This window comes from Hemiscyllium ocellatum, chromosome 31, assembly GCF_020745735.1.
Source record: "Hemiscyllium ocellatum isolate sHemOce1 chromosome 31, sHemOce1.pat.X.cur, whole genome shotgun sequence".
Classification (NCBI taxonomy): Eukaryota; Metazoa; Chordata; class Chondrichthyes; order Orectolobiformes; family Hemiscylliidae; genus Hemiscyllium; species Hemiscyllium ocellatum.
Window position 1 is genome coordinate 29,092,618 of NC_083431.1, and position 19,497 is coordinate 29,112,114.

At 39.5% G+C, this 19,497-nt stretch overlaps 1 protein-coding gene across 1 annotated transcript in view; it reads right to left on the reverse strand.

Moving 5' to 3' along the window:
- Positions 1-13,445: 13,445 nt before the first annotated feature.
- Positions 13,446-19,497, reverse strand: part of dhrs11a (dehydrogenase/reductase 11a) — an 88,096-nt gene continuing 82,044 nt past the window's right edge. Inside the window, exon 7 of the mRNA XM_060848141.1 lies at positions 13,446-18,773. Within this exon, the coding sequence (XP_060704124.1) occupies positions 18,732-18,773 (42 nt within the window). The 3' untranslated portion in view covers positions 13,446-18,731. The remainder of the gene's footprint in view (positions 18,774-19,497) is intronic.

Genomic DNA, 19,497 nt, shown 5'->3' on the forward strand with positions numbered 1-19,497 from the left:
AAAAAAAATCACTGAATGATTGAAATCCAACCAATAAGAACTCACAAATGTGACACCTCACAAGGCAGGGTGATGTGAATGGAAAAAAACTGATCCGGATTTCTTTTACATATGTCTGTCTGAACAATGATGGTTTACAATATATATTTAAATTTGTTCGAAGAAACATTTGATTTGTGAATTTATAGGTTTAATACTTTTCAGAAGTGCCTCCTTGTAACATGGTCTCATCTATAATGCAGCATTGAGATATGGACCCTGTGGATTGTGTTACAACAGGATCCCAGTGAAGTTGCAAATTTGGAGATTTGTTTACAATAAAACATAAACCCAATGCAAGCTGTTGCTTAGATACTTCAATGCAAGTTATAGCTAAAATTAAGAAACATTAAAAGAACTCTGTCACTATGTACACTCCCACCTCAGACTCTTTGAACTGATCTTTCATTCTGTTAATGAAGTCCAATTAATCTCAGAGTAAGATTGCATTGTATCCAGTGCCAAACTGACCATATAGACAAACTAGGCAGTAACCTGTGATGCCATACTTTAAGCAGTGCCAAATTAGACCACTTTGCCAAGTAAATAAAGGCAAAATTTTATTCTAGGCTTCTCATTTTTCTCTATAGTGAATGTGGAGTGGGCACCAAAATCTTTTGAGTTGGCCTTGACTGTACTTCCAGAATTGGGACGGGGCCAACAAGTAAATTCCATCCCCAGGATGTGACCAGTGGTGTTCCAAGACTATCTGTGCTTAGAACCTTAACTATTCATTTTATTTATTAATAAGTTGGATAATGGCATAGGACATTATATAAGCAAATTTGCTGATGATACTTTGGCAGCATTGTAGACAGTGTAGATAATAGCACAAAAGACTATTTGTAGACTAGGTGAATAGGCAAAACTGGCAGACAGAGTTCAATGTAGCAACTGTGCGGTTATCCATTTTGGACCAAAAAGTAAGTACATCAGGGTATATTATATATGATATGAAGTTAAATACAATGGATGTCTAGAGAAATTTGGGGGTTCAGGTGCGTTGATCTTTAAAATGTAACAAACAGATGCAGAAAATTGTTAAGAATGGAATATTGGCATTTATATTGACAGCACTGGTGTATAAGGATGAAGAAGTTTTGCTGCAGTCATACAAAATCCTGATTAGACCCCACTGGAGCATTATGAGCAGCTCTGGGCACCACACCTTAGGAAGGATATATTGACCTCGGAGGAAGTACAGCATAGGTTTACAAGAACGATAACTCAATTTCAGGGGTTAAATTGGGAGAAATTAGACAAATGAGATTCATTTTCTCTAGAATTTAGAAGGTTAAGGGGTGATGTGATCAAAGTCTTCAAGATATCAACAGGAAAAGACAGGGTAGACAAAAATAAACAATTTCTACTGGTTGAATATTTGAGAACTCAGGGGACATAGTTTGAGAATTAGAGCAAGACCATTCAACAGAAAGTTTCAGAAGCACTTTGATTCACAAAGGGTAGGAGAGGTTTGAAACTCTCTTCCACAAATGGTAGTGGATACTGCATCAGCTGTTAATTTTAAATCTGAGAGATAAACTTTTGTTAGGCAAAGGTATTAAGAGATAATGGGCCAAAGGCAAATATATAGTGTTAGGACTCAGCCAGCATGACTTCAATGAATGACAGAACAGGATCAAGGAGGTGAATGAATCACCCATCTTCCCAAACATTGTTCTTGTACTGCCTCATTTCAACTTCTCTTCAAGTACTGCCACAAAATTAGATAACTAATGGTATGCCATGAACTTTCAAACAAGCAAAAATCTGTGACACTTGATTTTCTGGGACTAAAGGCAAACATGTCAGCTGGATCTCACAGCCTGTTGTCAAGGAAGTGACTACAGAGATAGTGGACACACTGGTCAAAATATTCCAGAACTCACTGGATTACAGGAGGGTTCCAGCGGATTAGAAAACTGCTAATAGGACAGACCTGTGCAAGAAGGGAGACAGGCACAACGCTATTGGACAGTTAGCTTCACATCTGTCAATGGGAAAATTTTAGAATACATTAAAGGAAGAAATAGCATAACATTTTAGAAAAGCTTAAAGAGTCAACATGGCTTTGTGAAAGGGAAACCAGGTTTGATAAATTTAAAAATTTCTTTGAAAATATAACAAGCAGAGTTGATAAAGTGAAACCAGCAAATGCAATGCATTTGAATTTTCAAAATACATTCTATACAAGGTGCCACACAACAGGCTATTGCACAAAATAAGAGCTCCAAGTATCCAGGGCATTATATTGGATGGAATATTAACACAAGATAGAGTTGGGATCAAAGGGTCTATTCAGATAGTTAAAATGCAGCTAGTATACTGCCACAAGTTCAGTCCCCGGGCCATAATCATTTCCAAGGAGAAAGTGAGGACAGCAGATGCTGGAGATCAGAGCTGGAAATGTGTTGCTGGAAAAGCGCAGCAGGTCAGGCAGCATCCAAGCAGCAGGAGAATTGATGTTTCGGACACGAGCCCTTCTTCAGGAAGGGCTCATGCCCGAAACGCCAATTCTCCTGCTCTTTGGATGCTGCCTGACCTGCTGTGCTTTTCCAGCAACACATTTTCAGCCATAATCATTTCCCACCAGTATCTATGACCAGAGGAGGGAGCAAAGTTTAACTTACCCAAATTTGCTGACAATTCAAAAATATTTTAGAGGGCATGCTGTGATAAGGTCATAAGGTATCTGCAAAGGAAATAGGTTAAGTGGGCAAAAACCTGGCAGATGGAGTTAATTTAGGAAAATGTGAGGTTATGCACTTTGGAAGGAAAAATCAAAAGTCAGACTACTTAAATGGAAAATGAAAAGGTGCTGGAAAATATGTAACAGAGTCTATTCCTGTGCTGGAAAAAAATAGCAGGAGGGTGCAGCAAGCAATTAAGGCAGCAAATGGAATTTTGGTTGTAATAACTAGGAATTTGGAATTTAAGACGGCAACTCTTGTTCTAACTATACAGGGTGCTAGTAAGGCTACACCTGCTATATTGTGTACAGTTTTTGGCCCATGTATTTAAGAAGGGATACACTGACATGAAGGAAATTCAAAAGAGATTCAGTAAGCCGATTCCTGAGATGGCATCAGTTTATCAAGGACAGCTAAACAGGTTAGGCTTTTATTCATAGAAAAATCAAAGGTAGTATTATAGAAACATGTAAGATTCTGAGGGAGGGCTTGATAGGATAGATGTTCAGAAGATGCTTCCATTAGTGGAGGAGTGGCAAACTAGGGACATAGTTACAAAATAAGAGGGCACTCATACAAAACTGAAATGTGAATAAATTTCTTCTCCCTAAAGAATAGTGAATGTCTGGGATTCTCTAATCCAGAGAACTGGGGAGGTTAAATCCCAAAACAATGTAGATTGGCTTTTGAAATAGTGATGAGTTGAGGGCTATGATGATCTGACGTGATACAAAGCTTAAGGCCTGGGGGAAAAAAAAATCAGTCATCATCTTGTTGAATGGCAGGACAGGTGTGAAAGGCCAAATGGCCTACTCTTGCTCCTATTTTGTACCATCTTATAAAGAGTCCTCTGTCCTGTTGAGTCAGTGCTGGTTCTCTATAACATCACTGTTAGATCTCCAAGGTGGTGTTCCTTTTAGGTCTGCAATTTTCTTTTTTACTTCCGATATTTATCGAACTCTCTTTGAAAGCCATGATTGAATCTGCTTCCACCGTGCACTTCAGGTAGTGTATTCCAGATTTTAACCACATGCTGTTCAATCAAATAAATAAATCATTGAAACAGTATCGATGTGGGGAGTCATGGATCCTACTGGCATCCAGATGTACAGCAAGTACTCACAATGTACAAATGTGTACTTTAGGTTTCAGAGCATAAGCAGCTGAAGACACTGCAGCACATTGACAAGGCTGAGACTTACAAGGATAGCATATTTGGAAAGGTAATCATACTGCAGATCAAGGGTCTAGAGGAATGAAGGGAATCGGTGAACAACAGGAATGGTCCAGACATGTAGCGCAGAGGCCCCTGGGGTCCTGTTCACAAATTTTTCCATTTAACAAGCTGCTGAGTGTTTGTTCTTCAAGGAAGTACAGTGAGGGCCATGCGTCTGGCACCACAAGTGGCCTGACTGTACAGCAGGGGAGGAAAAAGAAAGGAGTGATAGTGGTAGAGGATTCATCAGTTAGGGGAACAGGAAAGCATTTCTGTGGCTGTAGATGTGATTCCAGGATGGTATGTTGCCTCCCTTGTGCCAAGATCAGAGATGTCACTGATGGCTGCAAGACATCCTAAAGTGGGGGGAAGGAGATAAGGTAGAAGTCATGGCACACATTGATTTCAGTGATGTAGGTAGGAAAAAGACAAGGCCTCGCACCAAGAAATCAGGAAGCTAGGCAGTAGATTAAGGTGGTAGGACTTCGAAGGGTTGCAATCTCAGAATTACTCCGGTGCCAAGTGCGAGCAAGCATAAAATTAGGAGAATGCGATAAATGAATGCTCTGCTCAAGAGTTAGTGGAGAAGGGAGGATTTCAGATTTCTGAATCACTGGCATCATTTGTGGAGAAGGTTGAACAATTGAGATGGTCTGTACCTGAACTAGAATGGGACTAACATCCTTATGGGAGGGTTCCCTAGTAGCATGGGCAGGAGTTTAAATTAGATCAATGTCAGAGGGCACAATGTATCAGTTTAATGATTACGTAGCATGACTTAGAAAAGCAAACCAAGGAAAAGAGAATTCAACCATGATGTATCGCCATGGAGTAAGGTGAGACTGGATGGCTTCCATTTTAACGACAGGAGTATTCAAGGTAAGACAGGTGAGTTAAGGCTCAGGAATGACACATGAAATTGTGCTTTTGTTACCATTCCAGACACATGATTGAGCGAGGGACAAGACTGACAAGTCAATATTCTGGGATCTTCAGGCATAAATGGGGAAGGTGCAAATGTGGAGGCGGTGTTGTATTTTTGATTAGTGAGTCTGTTACTGCAGTAAGGATGATATCTTGAAAGGGTCATCAAATGAACCTTGTGGGTAGAGGGCTGGAATAAAAAGGGAGCAGGCATACTGTTGGGAGTGTATTATGGGCACCCAGTCAGTGGATCAATTCACTAAGGTGTGTAAAATGAATAATAATTATGTAAGGGGATTTCAACGACCCAAATATTAATTGGGATGATCATAGCATGAAGTAATTAAAAGCAGATTTCTTGAAAAGTATATGGGAAAGCTTTTTATGACATTGTATCATAGTCATGAAGACGTACGGCATGGAAACAGACCCTTCAGTCCAACTCATCCATGCTGACCAGATATCCTAAATTAATCTAGTCCCATTTGCCAGCACTTAGCCCATAGTGAGGGTGTGAATAGGAGGACAGAGCAGAGGAATGTGTGGCTGAGGAGTTGGTGCAGAGAAGGATTCACATGTTTGGACCATTGTGATCCCTTCTGGGGTAGAAATGACAAGTTCAGGAAGGATGGATTGCACCTGAATTGGAAGGGGATTAATATAATGACAGGAAACAGCAACATGAAGGTAAACTTACAAAACAAAGATAGATATTCAAAAAGATTCACCTGACCAAGGAGCAGCATTCCAAAAGCTTGTGGCTTTAAACAAACCTGTTGGATTATTGCGTGACTTCTGAAAAAGGGACCGAGTGGAGTACAGGCCCAATATGTTCTCTATATGGTAAAATGTAGGAGCAACAAGTCCAGAGAATGCTGGTTATCTAGGAATATTCCAGACTTTTTTTGTTGTTTAAAAAAGTCCAGAGACATTGCAGGTACAAAAGGAGCAAAAAGTACAGTGGGATTCAAGAAAGTGGCCAATGAGGGGGCATGAAAAAATGGTGGTGGGCAAGAATGGGCCCTTTCGGTCAAGGTTGGTTAAAACATCTCTGGCCAGAGGATAGTTGCTAGAGGAGGGGAGAGCAGCTAATGAGCTTCCAATTTACAAGGAGGACAGCAGAGATAAAACTATAGAGCAGTGATAGGCAAACAATTGGAGAAGATAGTGAAGAAAATGTATCTATTTAGAGAGGCAAGATTTTAATCAAGGTCAGTCAACACTATTTTGTCAGAGGGAGATAATGCCTAACAAATCTGGCTGACCTTTGAGATAGTGCTAAAGTGTATTGATGAGGGTAGGCCAGTTGATATAGTTTATGTAGATTCATACAAGGCCTTTGACTAGGTCCCATACTGGAAACTGGTGAAGAAGGTAAAATCTCATTACGTCCACAGTAACTTAACAAGTTTGATCCAAAATTGGCTGAATGGAAAGGTGGTGGTCAAAGGCTGTTTGGGTGATTGGACTTTGGTATGCTGTAGCTTACCATAGGAATTAGCGCTGGGTCCCTTATTGACACTGAGCAAGAGAGGAGGTGGTCTTAGGTCACAAGATGAGGATATGAACAGACTGGTCAGGTGAACAGATGGAATTTAACCCTGAGACTTGAGAGCTGATGTGATTTGGAGAAGATAGCCAAGAGTGTATGCAATATGTGGCAGGACACTAGGAAGCTCAGATGAACAGAGGGATCTTAGAGAGTGCTTAACCACAGATAAGTAAAGGTGGTATGACAGGTTAATGGGGTAGTTAAGAAAGCATTTAGGTTACTTGCTTTTATGCTTCCTGATGAAGGGCTTTTGCCCGAAACATCAAATTTCCTGTTCCTTGGATGCTGCCTGACCTGCTGTGCTTTAACCAGCAACACATTTTCAGCTACTTGCTTTTATTTGTCAAACCATAGATATAAGCACAGGGAGGATATGTTGGAGTTGCACAAAATTTTGGTTAGGTCACAATTAGAGTACAGTGCGCAGTTCTAGTCACCATGCTATTAGAAAAATGTGATTGCACTGGAGTTGCAGAGGAGATTCATGAAGACGTTGTCAGGAATGGAATATCTTAGCTATGAAGAGAGGTTGCATTAACTCAGGTTCTTTTCTTTGGAGCAGAGAAGGTTGAAGTGGGACCTTATGGAGGGCTATAAGATCATGAGGTGCACTGAGGGGATGGATAAAAAGCAGCTGTTCCCCTTAGTCAAAAGGTCAAGAACAAGGAAGCACATATTTAAAGTGAAATACAGGTGGTTTTGAGTGGCTTTGAGAAATTTTTTTCACTCTGAGTGTGCTGGGGTCAGAATGCACTGAGAGGGTAGGTCATTGAGTCATAGAGATATACTGCATATAAACAGACCCTTTGGTCCAACCTGTCCATGCCGACCAGATATCCCAACCCAATCTAGTCCATCTGCCAGCACCCGACAAGCATCCCTCCAAACCCTTCTTATTCATATACCCATCCAAATGCCTCTTAAATATTGCAATTGTACCAGCCTCCACTACATCCTCTGGCAGCTCATTCCATACAGTATCACCCTCTGAGTGAAACCGTTGCCCCTGACATCTCTTATATTTTTCCCCTCTCACCCTAAACCTATGCCCTCTTGTTCTGGACTCCCCAACTCCAAGGAAAAGACTTTGCCTATTTCTCCTATCCACATCCCTCATAATTTTGTAAACTTCTATAAGGTCACCCCTCAGCCTCCGACACTCCAGGGAAAACAGCCCCAGTCTGTTCAGCCTCTCCCTATAGCTCAAATCCTCCAACCCTGGCAACATGCTTGTTAATCTTTTCTGAACCCTTTCAAGTTTCACAACATCTTTCCGATAGGGAGGAGACCACAATTGCACGCAATATTCCAACAGTGGCCTAACCAATGTCCTGTACAGCTGCAACATGACCTCCCAACTCCTGTACTCAATATTCTGACCAATAAAGGAAAGCATATCAAACGCCTTCTTCACTATCCTATCTACCTGCGACTCCACTTTCAAGGGCCTATGAACCTGCACTCCAAGGTCTCTGTTCAGCAACACTCCCTAGGACCTTACCATTAAGTGTATAAGTCCTGCGAGGATTTGCTTTCCCAAAATGCAGCACCTCGCATTTATCTGAATTAAACTCCATCTGCCACTTCTCAGCCCATTGGCCCATCTGGTCCAGATTCGGTTGTAATCAGAGGTAACCTTCCTCACTGTCCACTACACCTCCAATTTTGGTGTCATCTGCAAACTTAGTAACTGTTTCTCTTATGCTCACATCCAAATAATTTATGTAAATGACAAAAAGTAGAGGACCCAGCACTGATCCTTGTGGCACTCCACTGATCAAAGGCCTCCAGTCTGAAAAACAACCCTCCACCCACCACCCTCTGTCTGCTACTTTTCAGCCAGTTCTGTATCCAAATGGCTAGTTCTCCCTGTATTCCAGGAGATCTAACCTTGCTAATCGGTCTCCCATGGGGAACCTTGTCGAATGCCTTACTGAAGTCCATATAAATCACATCTACTGCTCTGCCCTCATCAATCCTCTTTGTTATTTCCTCAAAAGACTCAGTCAAGTTTGTGAGACATGATTTCCCACACACAAAGCCATGTTGACTATCCCTAATCAGTCCTTGCTTTTCCAAATACATGTACATCCTGACGGTCAGGATTCCCTCCAACAACTTGCCCACCACCGACGTCAGGCTCACTGGTCTATAGTTCCCTGGCTTGTCTTTACCGCCCTTCAACAGTGGCACCACGTTAGCCAACCTCCAGTCTTCCGGCACCTCACTTGTGGTATCGACGATATAAATATCTCAGCAAGAGGCCCAGCAATCACTTCTCTATCTTCCCAGAGTTCTTGGGTACACCTGATCAGGTCCTGGGGATTTATCCACCTTTAAAATGTTTCAAGACATCCAGTACTTCCTCCTCTGTAATCTGGACATTTTGCAAGATATCACCATCTGTTTCCCTAAGTCGACATACTCCATATCCTTTTCCACAGTAAATACTGATGCAAAATATTCATTTAGTATCTCCCCCATTTTCTGCAGTTCCACACAAAGGCCGCCTTGCTGATCTTTGAGGCGCTCTATTCTCTCCCTAGTTACCCTTTTGTCCTTAATATATTTGTAAAAACCCTTTGGATTCTCCTTAATTCTATTTGCCAAAGCTACCTCATGTCTCCTTTTTGCCCTCCCAATTTCCCTCGAGTATACTCCTACTTTCTTTATACTCTAAGGATTCACTCGATCTATCCTGTCTCTACCTTCTTTCTTTTTCTTAACCAAACCCTCAATCCCGCCTAGGAACCTTCCAACCACAAGGGATGAACTCAGATTTCTCCAGTTTCCTCATTTCCCCTCCCCCCACCTTGTCTCAGTCAAATCCCTCGAACTCAGCACTGCCTTCCTAACCTGCAACCTTATTCCTGACCTCTCCGCCCCACCCCACTCAGGCCTATCACCCTCACCTTGACCTCCTTCCACCTATCACATCTCCATCGCCCCTCCCCCAAGTCCATCCTCCCTACCTTTTATCTTAGCCTGCTGGACACACTTTCCTCATTTCTGAAGAAGGGCTTATGCCCGAAATGTCGAATCTCCTGTTCCTTGGATGCTGCCTGACCTGCTGCGCTTTTCCAGCAACACATTTTCACCTCAATTTCTTTACTCATCCAGCATTCCCTATACCTACCAGCCTTCCCTTTCACCCTGACAGGAATATACTTTCTCTGGATTCTTGTTATCTCATTTCTGAAGGCTTCCCATTTTCCAGCCGTCCCTTTACCTGCAAACATCTGCCTCCAATAAGCTTTCGAAAGTTAGATTAGATTAGATTCTCTCCAGTGTGGAAACAGGCCCTTCAGCCCAACAAGTCCACACCGACCTTCCGAAGAGTAACCCACCCAAACCCATTCCCCTACCGTTTGTTTACCCCTGACTAATGCACCTGTGGGCAATTTAGCACGGTCAATTCACCTGACCTGCACAGCTTTGGATTGTGGGAGGAAACCCATGCAAACACAAGGAGAATGTGCAAACTCCACACAGACAGGTGGGAATTGAACCTCGGACCCTGGTACTGTGAGGCAGCAGTGCCGCCCTAATACCATCAAAATTAGCCTTTCTCCAATTTAGAACTTCAACTTTTAGGTCTGGTCTATCCTTTTCCATCACTATTTTAAAACAAATAGAACTATGGTCACTGGCCCCAAAGTGCTCCCCCACACTTAAATTCCTCTCCATCTAAACCTTTAACATTATGGCAGTCCCAGTCGATGTTTGGAAAGTTAAAATCCCCTACCATAACTACCCTATTACTCTTACAGATAGCTGAGATCTCCTTACAAGGTTGTTTCTCAATTTTCCTCAGACTATTAGGGGGTCTATAATACAATCCCAATAAGGTGATCATCCCTTTCTTATTTCTCAGTTCAATCCAAATAACTTCCCAGGAGTTATTTCCGCGAATATCCTCTGTCAGCACAGCTGTAATGCCATCCCTGATCAAAAATGCCATTCCCCCTCCCCTCTTGCCTCCCTTTCTATACTTCCTGTAGCATTTGTATCCTGGAACATGAAGCTGCCAGTCCTGCCCATCCCTGAGCCATGTTTCTATAGTTGCTATGATATTCCAGTCCCATGTTCCTAACCATGCAGAGTTCATCTGCCTTCTGTGTTAGGCCCCTTGCATTGAAATAAATGTACTTTATTAGTCCTACCTTGTCTTTGCCTGCCCTGACTGTTTGACTCACTTCAGTTCTCAACTGTACCCATCTCAAATTGATCTCTTTCCTCATCCCTCCACCTTACTAGCTTAAATCCTCCCAAGCAGTTCTAGCAAATTTCCCTATTAGTCCCCTTCCAATTTAGGTGCAATCTGTTCTTTACAGGTCACTTCTACCCCAAGAGATTCTAATGATCCAAAAATGTGAATCCTTCTCCCATACACCCGCTCCTCAGCCTTGCATTCATCTGCTCTGTCCTCCCATTCTTGTCCTCACTGGCTCGTAGCACTGGGAGTAATCCAGATACTACCACCTTTGAGGACTTCCTTTTTAAATTTCTGCCTAACTCTCTGTAATCTCCCGTCAGAATCTTAACCTTTTCCCTTCCTGTATCATTGGTTCCAATGTGGAGAATGACCTCTTGCTGACCCCTCTCCCCCGTGAAAATATCCTCTGAGACATCCTTGATCCTGGCACCAGGAAACAACACACCATTCTGCTTTCCCCCTGCTGGCCACAGAAATGTCTGTCTGGACCTCAGCCTAGAGAATCCCCTCACACAACTGATATCTTGGAATGCAAACTATTAGCCCCACTTACCCTGAACATTATTAGTAATAGTGATGTTAATTTTAATCAGCTATTCTAGGCTTGAAGAGATAAATGTCAATCTAAAATCATTTAGGACAATGCATTCACAGCAAGTGAACAACTCCTGGGTTACATTTCTACCCATCCCTTACCATGTTCTTATTTCCCCATGACACCCTCACCTTCAAGAATCCATTTTTAATGAGGCTTAATATATCCTCAATACCATCCCAGGCTAGCCGGTCACCTACTTGTTACATGCAGGAGAGGGGAATGATAACCATGCTTAGAGGGAATCAATTAGTCAATCTAGATATTAGCTTTGCACCAATGGCTCTTCAACCAAGCACGTGTACTTTATCTGATGTCGTTCTTCCTCTGGTATAGGACAAGTTTACAATTGCAACATAATAGGATAAAACTAACCTGTTCCGTACCAATCTCAAACCCATTCCTATTCTTCATTAATTAAACAATTGAACACTCAACTGTGAATTGTGAAGCAGGACAAATTACCTCAAATACACTTTGGTTACATGTTCTAGGATTTTAGTTAAAACCGAGTGATGTCAGTATTGGACTATGTCAGCACAAGGTCAGGACAAACAAAAGAAAAACAGCCATGTGCTCAAACCAACACAGGGCCCGCTGGCTTATAGATATTAATTTGAAACAGAGGAATTTGAAGTGCTGAGTGGGTAAGCCACATTTCAGGCAGAATTGGACCTGCCTTCCATTATAAATCACAGAAGAATACTGTCAACTTAACAATGCTGTGAAATCTGTAGAAGGTGGTGCTGTGGAAAAGAACAAAATTAATATTGAGCCAAATAATTCAGGGCAACAGTTGTGAAATTGCATTCCTTCCCCCATGAACTGAAGATAAAACTCCAAAGGACTAGCTTAGCCCCATGATGGAGAGTCTGCCTACTTTAATTGTTGCTCAGTGAGGAAGTGGAAGAGGTACAGAACTCCCAGATCTCCTGGACACAATGCTACCTTGCAGAATACATGCAATGCTATATATTTCTACAGCATGTGCAAGAAATTTCACAGCCTTTAAAAAGTACTTGGATGAACACTTGAAGTGTCATAACATTCAATGCTGGGGGTGGGGGTTAGTGGGTTGCGTTTGGTGATACAGACTTAATGTGCCAAAGGAACTCTTCTGTACCATATAATTCGACAATAGGATTTCAGAAGCTTCAGAATGGATTTAAAAAAACGTTAAGACAGAGAAGGCAAATTATTGACAATGCATACAGATATATTTGAAAGGAAACTACCACCATATCACAATGTTGGCAAATCAATTTTTGATTCATTACAAAGCAAGTTAAAGTTATACAGAAGATAACTAGAGATTATTGGTTGGTTTCACACAGAAACTCAATTGCCAGAAATGTTATTGGATTAAAAGACTGGCCTGTAAACATTTTGAATTTAGTCACAAACTGAGTATCTACAGTTTTAGGTGTTATTTTAGAAAACAGGAAGATTTCTGTGTCAAAATTTAGGATTTGGGTACAAGCACATGATGCTCTAATGGCACGTTCTCAAAGGTTGCACACTCAAAACAGATTTCTCAACAGGATCTATGAAAAAGACTGCATTGTTTTCATATATTTCTAAATATTTCTCAGCAGCTGGTTATGATGGGTCATTGTTACAACACGGGGTTTGATTCAGCAGTCCTTCTGCAAAGTTATTTGGTGCATTTGGAATATGTACCAGAACCATGAGTGGAGTACCTGGAACGTTTATTGTAATGGTATTTATGTACCATTAGGTTAGTCAAAATTTACAATCCTCACTTTGGAAAGGGAGGGGGCTTTCAAGACTCATGTCTTCCTTCACCATAACTTCCTTTGAATAAGGCAGAAAGATGGGAAGGAAGATCAACTGCATGACATAGGAGCAAATCCCTTCTCTAGATGCAAAATTACTTTCCAAACCATTTAAAGACAATATTGATCAAAGAATGTTCTAAGTATGAAAATTGGATTCTTTAATATCCATGTGCAAACATAACATCTTGTAAGCTTTAGTCAGAAGCAGATTTGAGAAGATCTGGTAGTCTTTGGGAAATATTACACTTGTCATTGGACAGCAAATCCTCCAACACCCAAATTACCATCTGATCCAATGATCTTGAGGTTTCATCACACAGAGTTCAAAACATTCAGAAAATCCAGTTTCATAGAGAAGGAGAGTAATTTATTATATCACAATTCAAGAAAGACTTAACAATATTTGTTGTTAATTTAGCAGCATTGGTTAACTTTTGCAGAAACAGTACAAACATTGGAGTGTAGTTGGAAAACTCAAGCCTATTTGAAATCAGTTCCAAAATTGAAAAGATACCATCTAACAGTTCGACTCAATTGTGTACAGCTCAACAACTAAAAAATAAAAGTCTGATGCTTAACCTGTTTTTAATAGCAACGCAGTAAATTCTAGGACATTTCTGGGTGGAAATACAGATTGCTCTCTGTTTACATCCAGGCTGGGCATTTATTTCTCAATTCTACTCCAACTTCATCTTTATCAACTACAAAAAAAACCAATGAAAATGGACATTTTAAAAGAGGTTTGATTTAGACACAACGTTAATCTTTACAAAGAATATAACCAGATTTTAGATAATTTAATGACAAAAAAAAATGACCCGACAAAACAGGGTAAGCAGATTGCAATAGAAATAAACTGAATTTATTAAGATTCATTTAGGTAATGATGCTCAATATGGACAGTAGGCATATTGAATATTGCAGGAGAAACAGTGTAGTCTTGTCAAATACAAATGCAGAGTGTGGAGGTTGAAATGTCTTTAAAAATACGGATGGATAAATTGGTGATTTGTAGGACTTTACTGATTTTTACTAATTATTAAAGTAGTGGTTCTTTGAATCCAAACAATTGGATTCCAGAACAATTTTTTTAAAAAAGGTCATAAAGAAGATACATAATGTTACAATTACGCACCTTAAAAAGTAGCTCACAACAAATTACCAAAACATATATTTTAAATGAAATAAATTGACATCTTGCATTAAAAGACAGCAAGCTAAAGGTTCTTAAGAGATACAAAATATTGCCCTGCAACGGAGCTTATGAGATCACTTCAGACTCTGGGCACAGATTAATAAATTTGCTTTATGACACATTTTACTTCAACATTATGAAAAGATTCAGTGAATAGAATAAATGGGGATTAAAAAAAAACTGATCTACATGTGCATGTCAGATGACAATGGATTAAGGTTTGCGTCGCAGAGCATCACTGCAATAGAAGTGACTTCAAACATTGCACACTCCCAACCTGTTAAGCCATTTGCTTAGAACAGAGATTAGCCCTTGTAATACCAGTCAACTCCGGTCTTTAAGTGTAACCACAGTACAACCTCAATTATCTGAACATCGATTATCCGAATTTCAAATTATCCGAACAAAATCCCAAGTCCCATGAAAATGGCATTAGGCAACTCAGCATTCAGTTATCAGTTAAATGACACCTTTGGTGTGCATTGCCAAGATAAACGAGAAATGGTGGATAACCGGTTCTCAGATTACCATTTGTTTACGATCAATAGATTATCTGAATGATCAATTATCCGAAAAAATCTCTCCGCTCGTCTTGCTCGGATAATTGGGGTTCTACTTTATATGCTGAATTACTGTCAACTGACTGAAAACGCAGTCACCGTGACAAACAAAGTTGTTATCTTGCACGTGATCACATCACTTCAACTACCAAACCTGACCTGGAAGATGCCCAAAAGTACCTGAACATTCTAGTCCTAGCGTGTGACATTCATTCCAATTTCCATGATAATGAACTTTAAGTGTTCAACAATCCAAAATCAGCAGTTATACAGGTAATGATAGGAGAAAACATTTAACCAGAGTTCTGCTCTAGAGAACAGTGACTATTTGCACACCAGAACTTCACATTTTTTCCAGTTTAGGCAGTGGGTTCTAGCAACTAACACATCCAAATATCATTTTCACATTAAATATTAATTTGTACAACAATGGCATCTGAGAAGATATTAACAGTGTAGCTAAGAAGGTAGAACTGGCTCACAACTGATGGCTAACAAAAAGAATTCACAGCAATGTTTACAACTGGATTGCAAAACACAGCGTTCAAGTTAAATTGCAAAGACGACAGAAACAAAAACGATGGAAATAAATTTGGCAGAAACTGGATTTACAAATATTGCTTTCCAAGGAGACAACACTTTAGAAACTATTCTTCATATTAACCACTTAATTATTATTTTTATTGTATTATCCAAAGAATACAGTTTTTGTTGTCACAGGGCACATAAGTATAGTTCAGCACAAAGAGGGAATATGCTCTTTAGGTTCTTGATAACCTGGAAACGTTTGGAAAATGGGCAGCTGTGAAGGACATGTACATTACATATGAGGTAATTCTAGCAGGATTGGGTCTTTGCTTTTTCAGAGTCCAATCTTCACAGTTCTTCAATTTTTATTAATTCAATATATATTTTTCAGGAATACAATGCTGAACGTGTTTGCAAACAAAAAAGTGACTACCAACAATTTTATAGCCTTCAGTAGTTTTCCTGCAACAATGAGTGAAAGTCAGAAATATCAACTGAGGTGCTAAAACCTGTAACACCACCCATAAATTTGGGATGAGTGAGCAACAGCACAATTGAAAAGTTTTTCTGTATACAAATTAAGAATGCTTTCTTGAAAAATACAAAAGAGTTCCCAGCAAGAGCTTAGAAATATTGTGGTAGGTTATTCAATCGACATCCAATACAATCTTTACCTAATTTCAAACATTTGCATATATTAGCAAGGATGACTGGCAGGAGCCTGAGCAAAATTTTCATTTCTTTCACCTCCTCGTTCTCCCTTCATCCCTTCTTCTCCATTCAGCACACTCACCTTCGAGAGATAAGGGAGCATGAGAAAAATATGAAGAAACATCCAGCAAGGTTGCAGGGGCAAAACAAAAATCAGCAGCTTGAACTATGAAATCTACAGCATACTTCACTGAAGAGTGAGCAATGTTTGATCAAACATATCCCTTTTGTTAAATGATTAACTTAATGTCAAACATACTAATTGAGCAGAAGGCAGCAAAGCTGTGTCAACATCTTGCACATGAATTAATTGCCAAACTATTCACCTCAAAGCATGCGACAATTCACTTAACGTTTCAGGACTGTCTTCTACCAAGTGACTTTCAGGCCATTTGCTATTAATCAGAATCAAGAAATGGATGAGCTGTCACCTTAATCAAATCTTCTGGTCTATCAAAGAAGCTCACTTCCCATCTGAATAAATTATACTGAGTACATTCTTTTTTAGTTAACTTTCACTCTTACAAGTGACCGTACCACAGAGAAAAATCGTAAGTTCATTCTCAGAACTGAGAGAAAAAAGTTTGTGGTTTTTCAGATGTAACTTATGATTCTCATCCTGTTGAGGTGAATGGGACTTGGTAGATTTATTTAAATCACAAATCAAAAGCATTTTCTAATGTGAATTGTAAAGATATATATATCCAGTAGCTGTCGCTTTGAAACGATCACCATACACATGTTTATTATTAACTAAACATGGCAGATGTGTGCTGCGTTATGATACACTGTTCTTGATTACATGAAAATTAATAATGTTGTGTTTAGTTATTAGAAATATGGATTTAATAAAACAAAAGAAAATTCTAGAAACTGTCAGCAGATCTGTCAACAGTAGAACAATGTTAACTTTTCAGTTGTCATTTAAGTCTGGCAGAGATGCCCATGATCAAGTGGAACAAGGGAACAGTGTTGATTATAAGTTGGCTGAGTACTTGAAAGGATGTAGATATATAGAGAACAAGTCATCAACTGGGGTTGGAGATTTGATCTGCGAGCCAAAATAAAACTGACCAGAAAAGCCTTATCCTGTCTGACCAAGACATCACCTCTGGTATTTAGCTTGAGGTCTACATGGCATGCATCTAAGGTGAGAGGGGAGGGGGAAGATCAAAGGAGATGTGAGGAGCAAGTTTTTTTTAAAAAAAAAAGTGTGGTAGGTGGCTAGACGTGCTGCCAGGAGTGATGATGGGGGCAGATACCACAAGGGTCTTTCAGGAGCTTTTAGATTAGCACATGAATATGCATGGAATAGAGGGATACAGACCAAGGGCAGGCAGAAGGGATGAATTAAACTTGGTGCCATGCTTGGCACAACATTGTAGGCTGAAGGGCTCTTTCCTGTGCTGTACTGCTCCAAGTTCTATGTTCTATTTGCTTCTTGTGTTATATCCTCAGGTGACACTACCTTCAAAGAGGCATCTACTTTACTGTAATCTGACAGCAAAATACAATCACTAAGTAGTCGACAATTTATGCAACTCTAGAAGAAGCAAAGTGTTGTTCAAAGTCTTGGACTGATTATAATAAACTGAATTATATAGTCAATCTTTAACAAGTTAGTTGTACAGATCTTACTCTCAACATTATTGAAGTTACAAAGAAACCTAGTATTAGGGATTTTTCAGTCATATTCAAGAATTACAAATAGGTAACAACCAATAGTACTCTAGTTCAGTTGTTCTAGATTTCAATCACATCAAAACTCTAGAAAAATCTTTTAGTTTTAGACAACGGTGAAGGTTGTTATGCAAGACAGTGGAGGAATGTCGTTCAGTGAGTAGCCAGGTGCAGTTATTATATAAGGGCTTCATTTCAATAGAATAAACTTAGAAAAAAAGTTTGAATAGTGGGAATTAAAACTGAATTTAAGATCGAGACAACAAAAAGAAATATTTAAGGTATTTTCGATTATATTAAGTGCCCTATTATTCTGTGAACTCGGCCTTTCCTTTTTAAAAAATTATATATAAAAAACTAGATAAACCTACTGTTTCCTGGTCCATAATGTTATTCTAATTCATACTGAAGCAGCAATGAAAACATTAAAATTAATTAATGGCATCACTATCAAGCAACGGGACTGGTTACTTATTACAGTCGGGTATCAATTATACCCTGTAAAAATAATCCCTTCAAAACTGTTAACATTTTCACCAAACGGTACAATGAATTCTCAGTGCAAACCAGAGTGGAGACCAACAGGTATGCACACCACAAGCAGTCACATAACTGTTAGCTTGGGTTAACGAAACAATTGTCCAATAAGATAGAAAGACAGGTGATCAAGAATCATTTTCTCCACATATATATGCAGCACAATCATCCTTCATACATTTTTTGCACCTTTACTGCCACAGTTGGCACTAAAATGATCTGCAACAGTCAGAAGCAAAAGGCAAAATAAAATTAAAGTTTCCCTTAAAATAAAATAATTCTGTTCTGCTCCTACAGCAGACTTCTCAGCACAGGCAAACATTTCCTTGGAGAAAATGAAAGATGAATTCTACCAGTCGCCAAATGAAATAGGACGTTATATAACCCTTAGTATCACATCGGTTTTTTTTTTAAAAAACTGTCCAGCAGAGGTCTTGCGCCGTAATCTATTTTGCTCATAGACATCCCTGGCTGCTCCTTCCTTGGTTGCTATGTTCGCTGCTCAGTAGGTCTCATCTGAATGTCTCCAATCTGAAGTCAAACCAGAATCAGTGTTTAGTTAAATAAAACCAATGCATACTTTTAAAATAATCACATGGTAGATATGCAGGAAGCATTCATAGAATTGGATTTGTGCTAAACAGCATCCCTTTTTGATGCTAAAGAGAAAAGAAGCAATAAGTTTAGTTATTTTATTTTAATTCTAGTAACAACTATCAAGATTTTACAACACAGAGCAGAAATGAAGACTAACGCTCGATACTTTAGGGGATGAAATACTGTACATAGTTAAATAGAATACACCCTGCGCAAATCTGTATGAAACTTACAAGAATGGCACTCAAAGGGACAAGGGCAGGAAACATTATGTAGCAGATTGAGGAAAAAAAAAGAGTGGAAGTAAATGCGTCAAATAAATCGTGAAAAAGTAATGTGTGTTAGACTGTAGATAACTACAAGGACTAAGCAGTGCCATCACTAATCTTTCATCAGGTATATTAAGAAACTTAAACATTTAAAGTACTATTCATAAAGTTTTTGTTTAAAGCTATTTTAAAATCAAATTATATAGAACATACAACACTAAAAGATGTAATTCAGCCTAATAATCTATGGGACATTAATGGCACACTTCAGCTTATCGTCTCCCTTGTACGCTCATCTAGCCCACCTCTAAATGTCTCCATGCCACTCCTTGTTGTAGAATGCTTCACATTCTTACTAACCTTCTGAATATAAAATAGTTTTATGAATT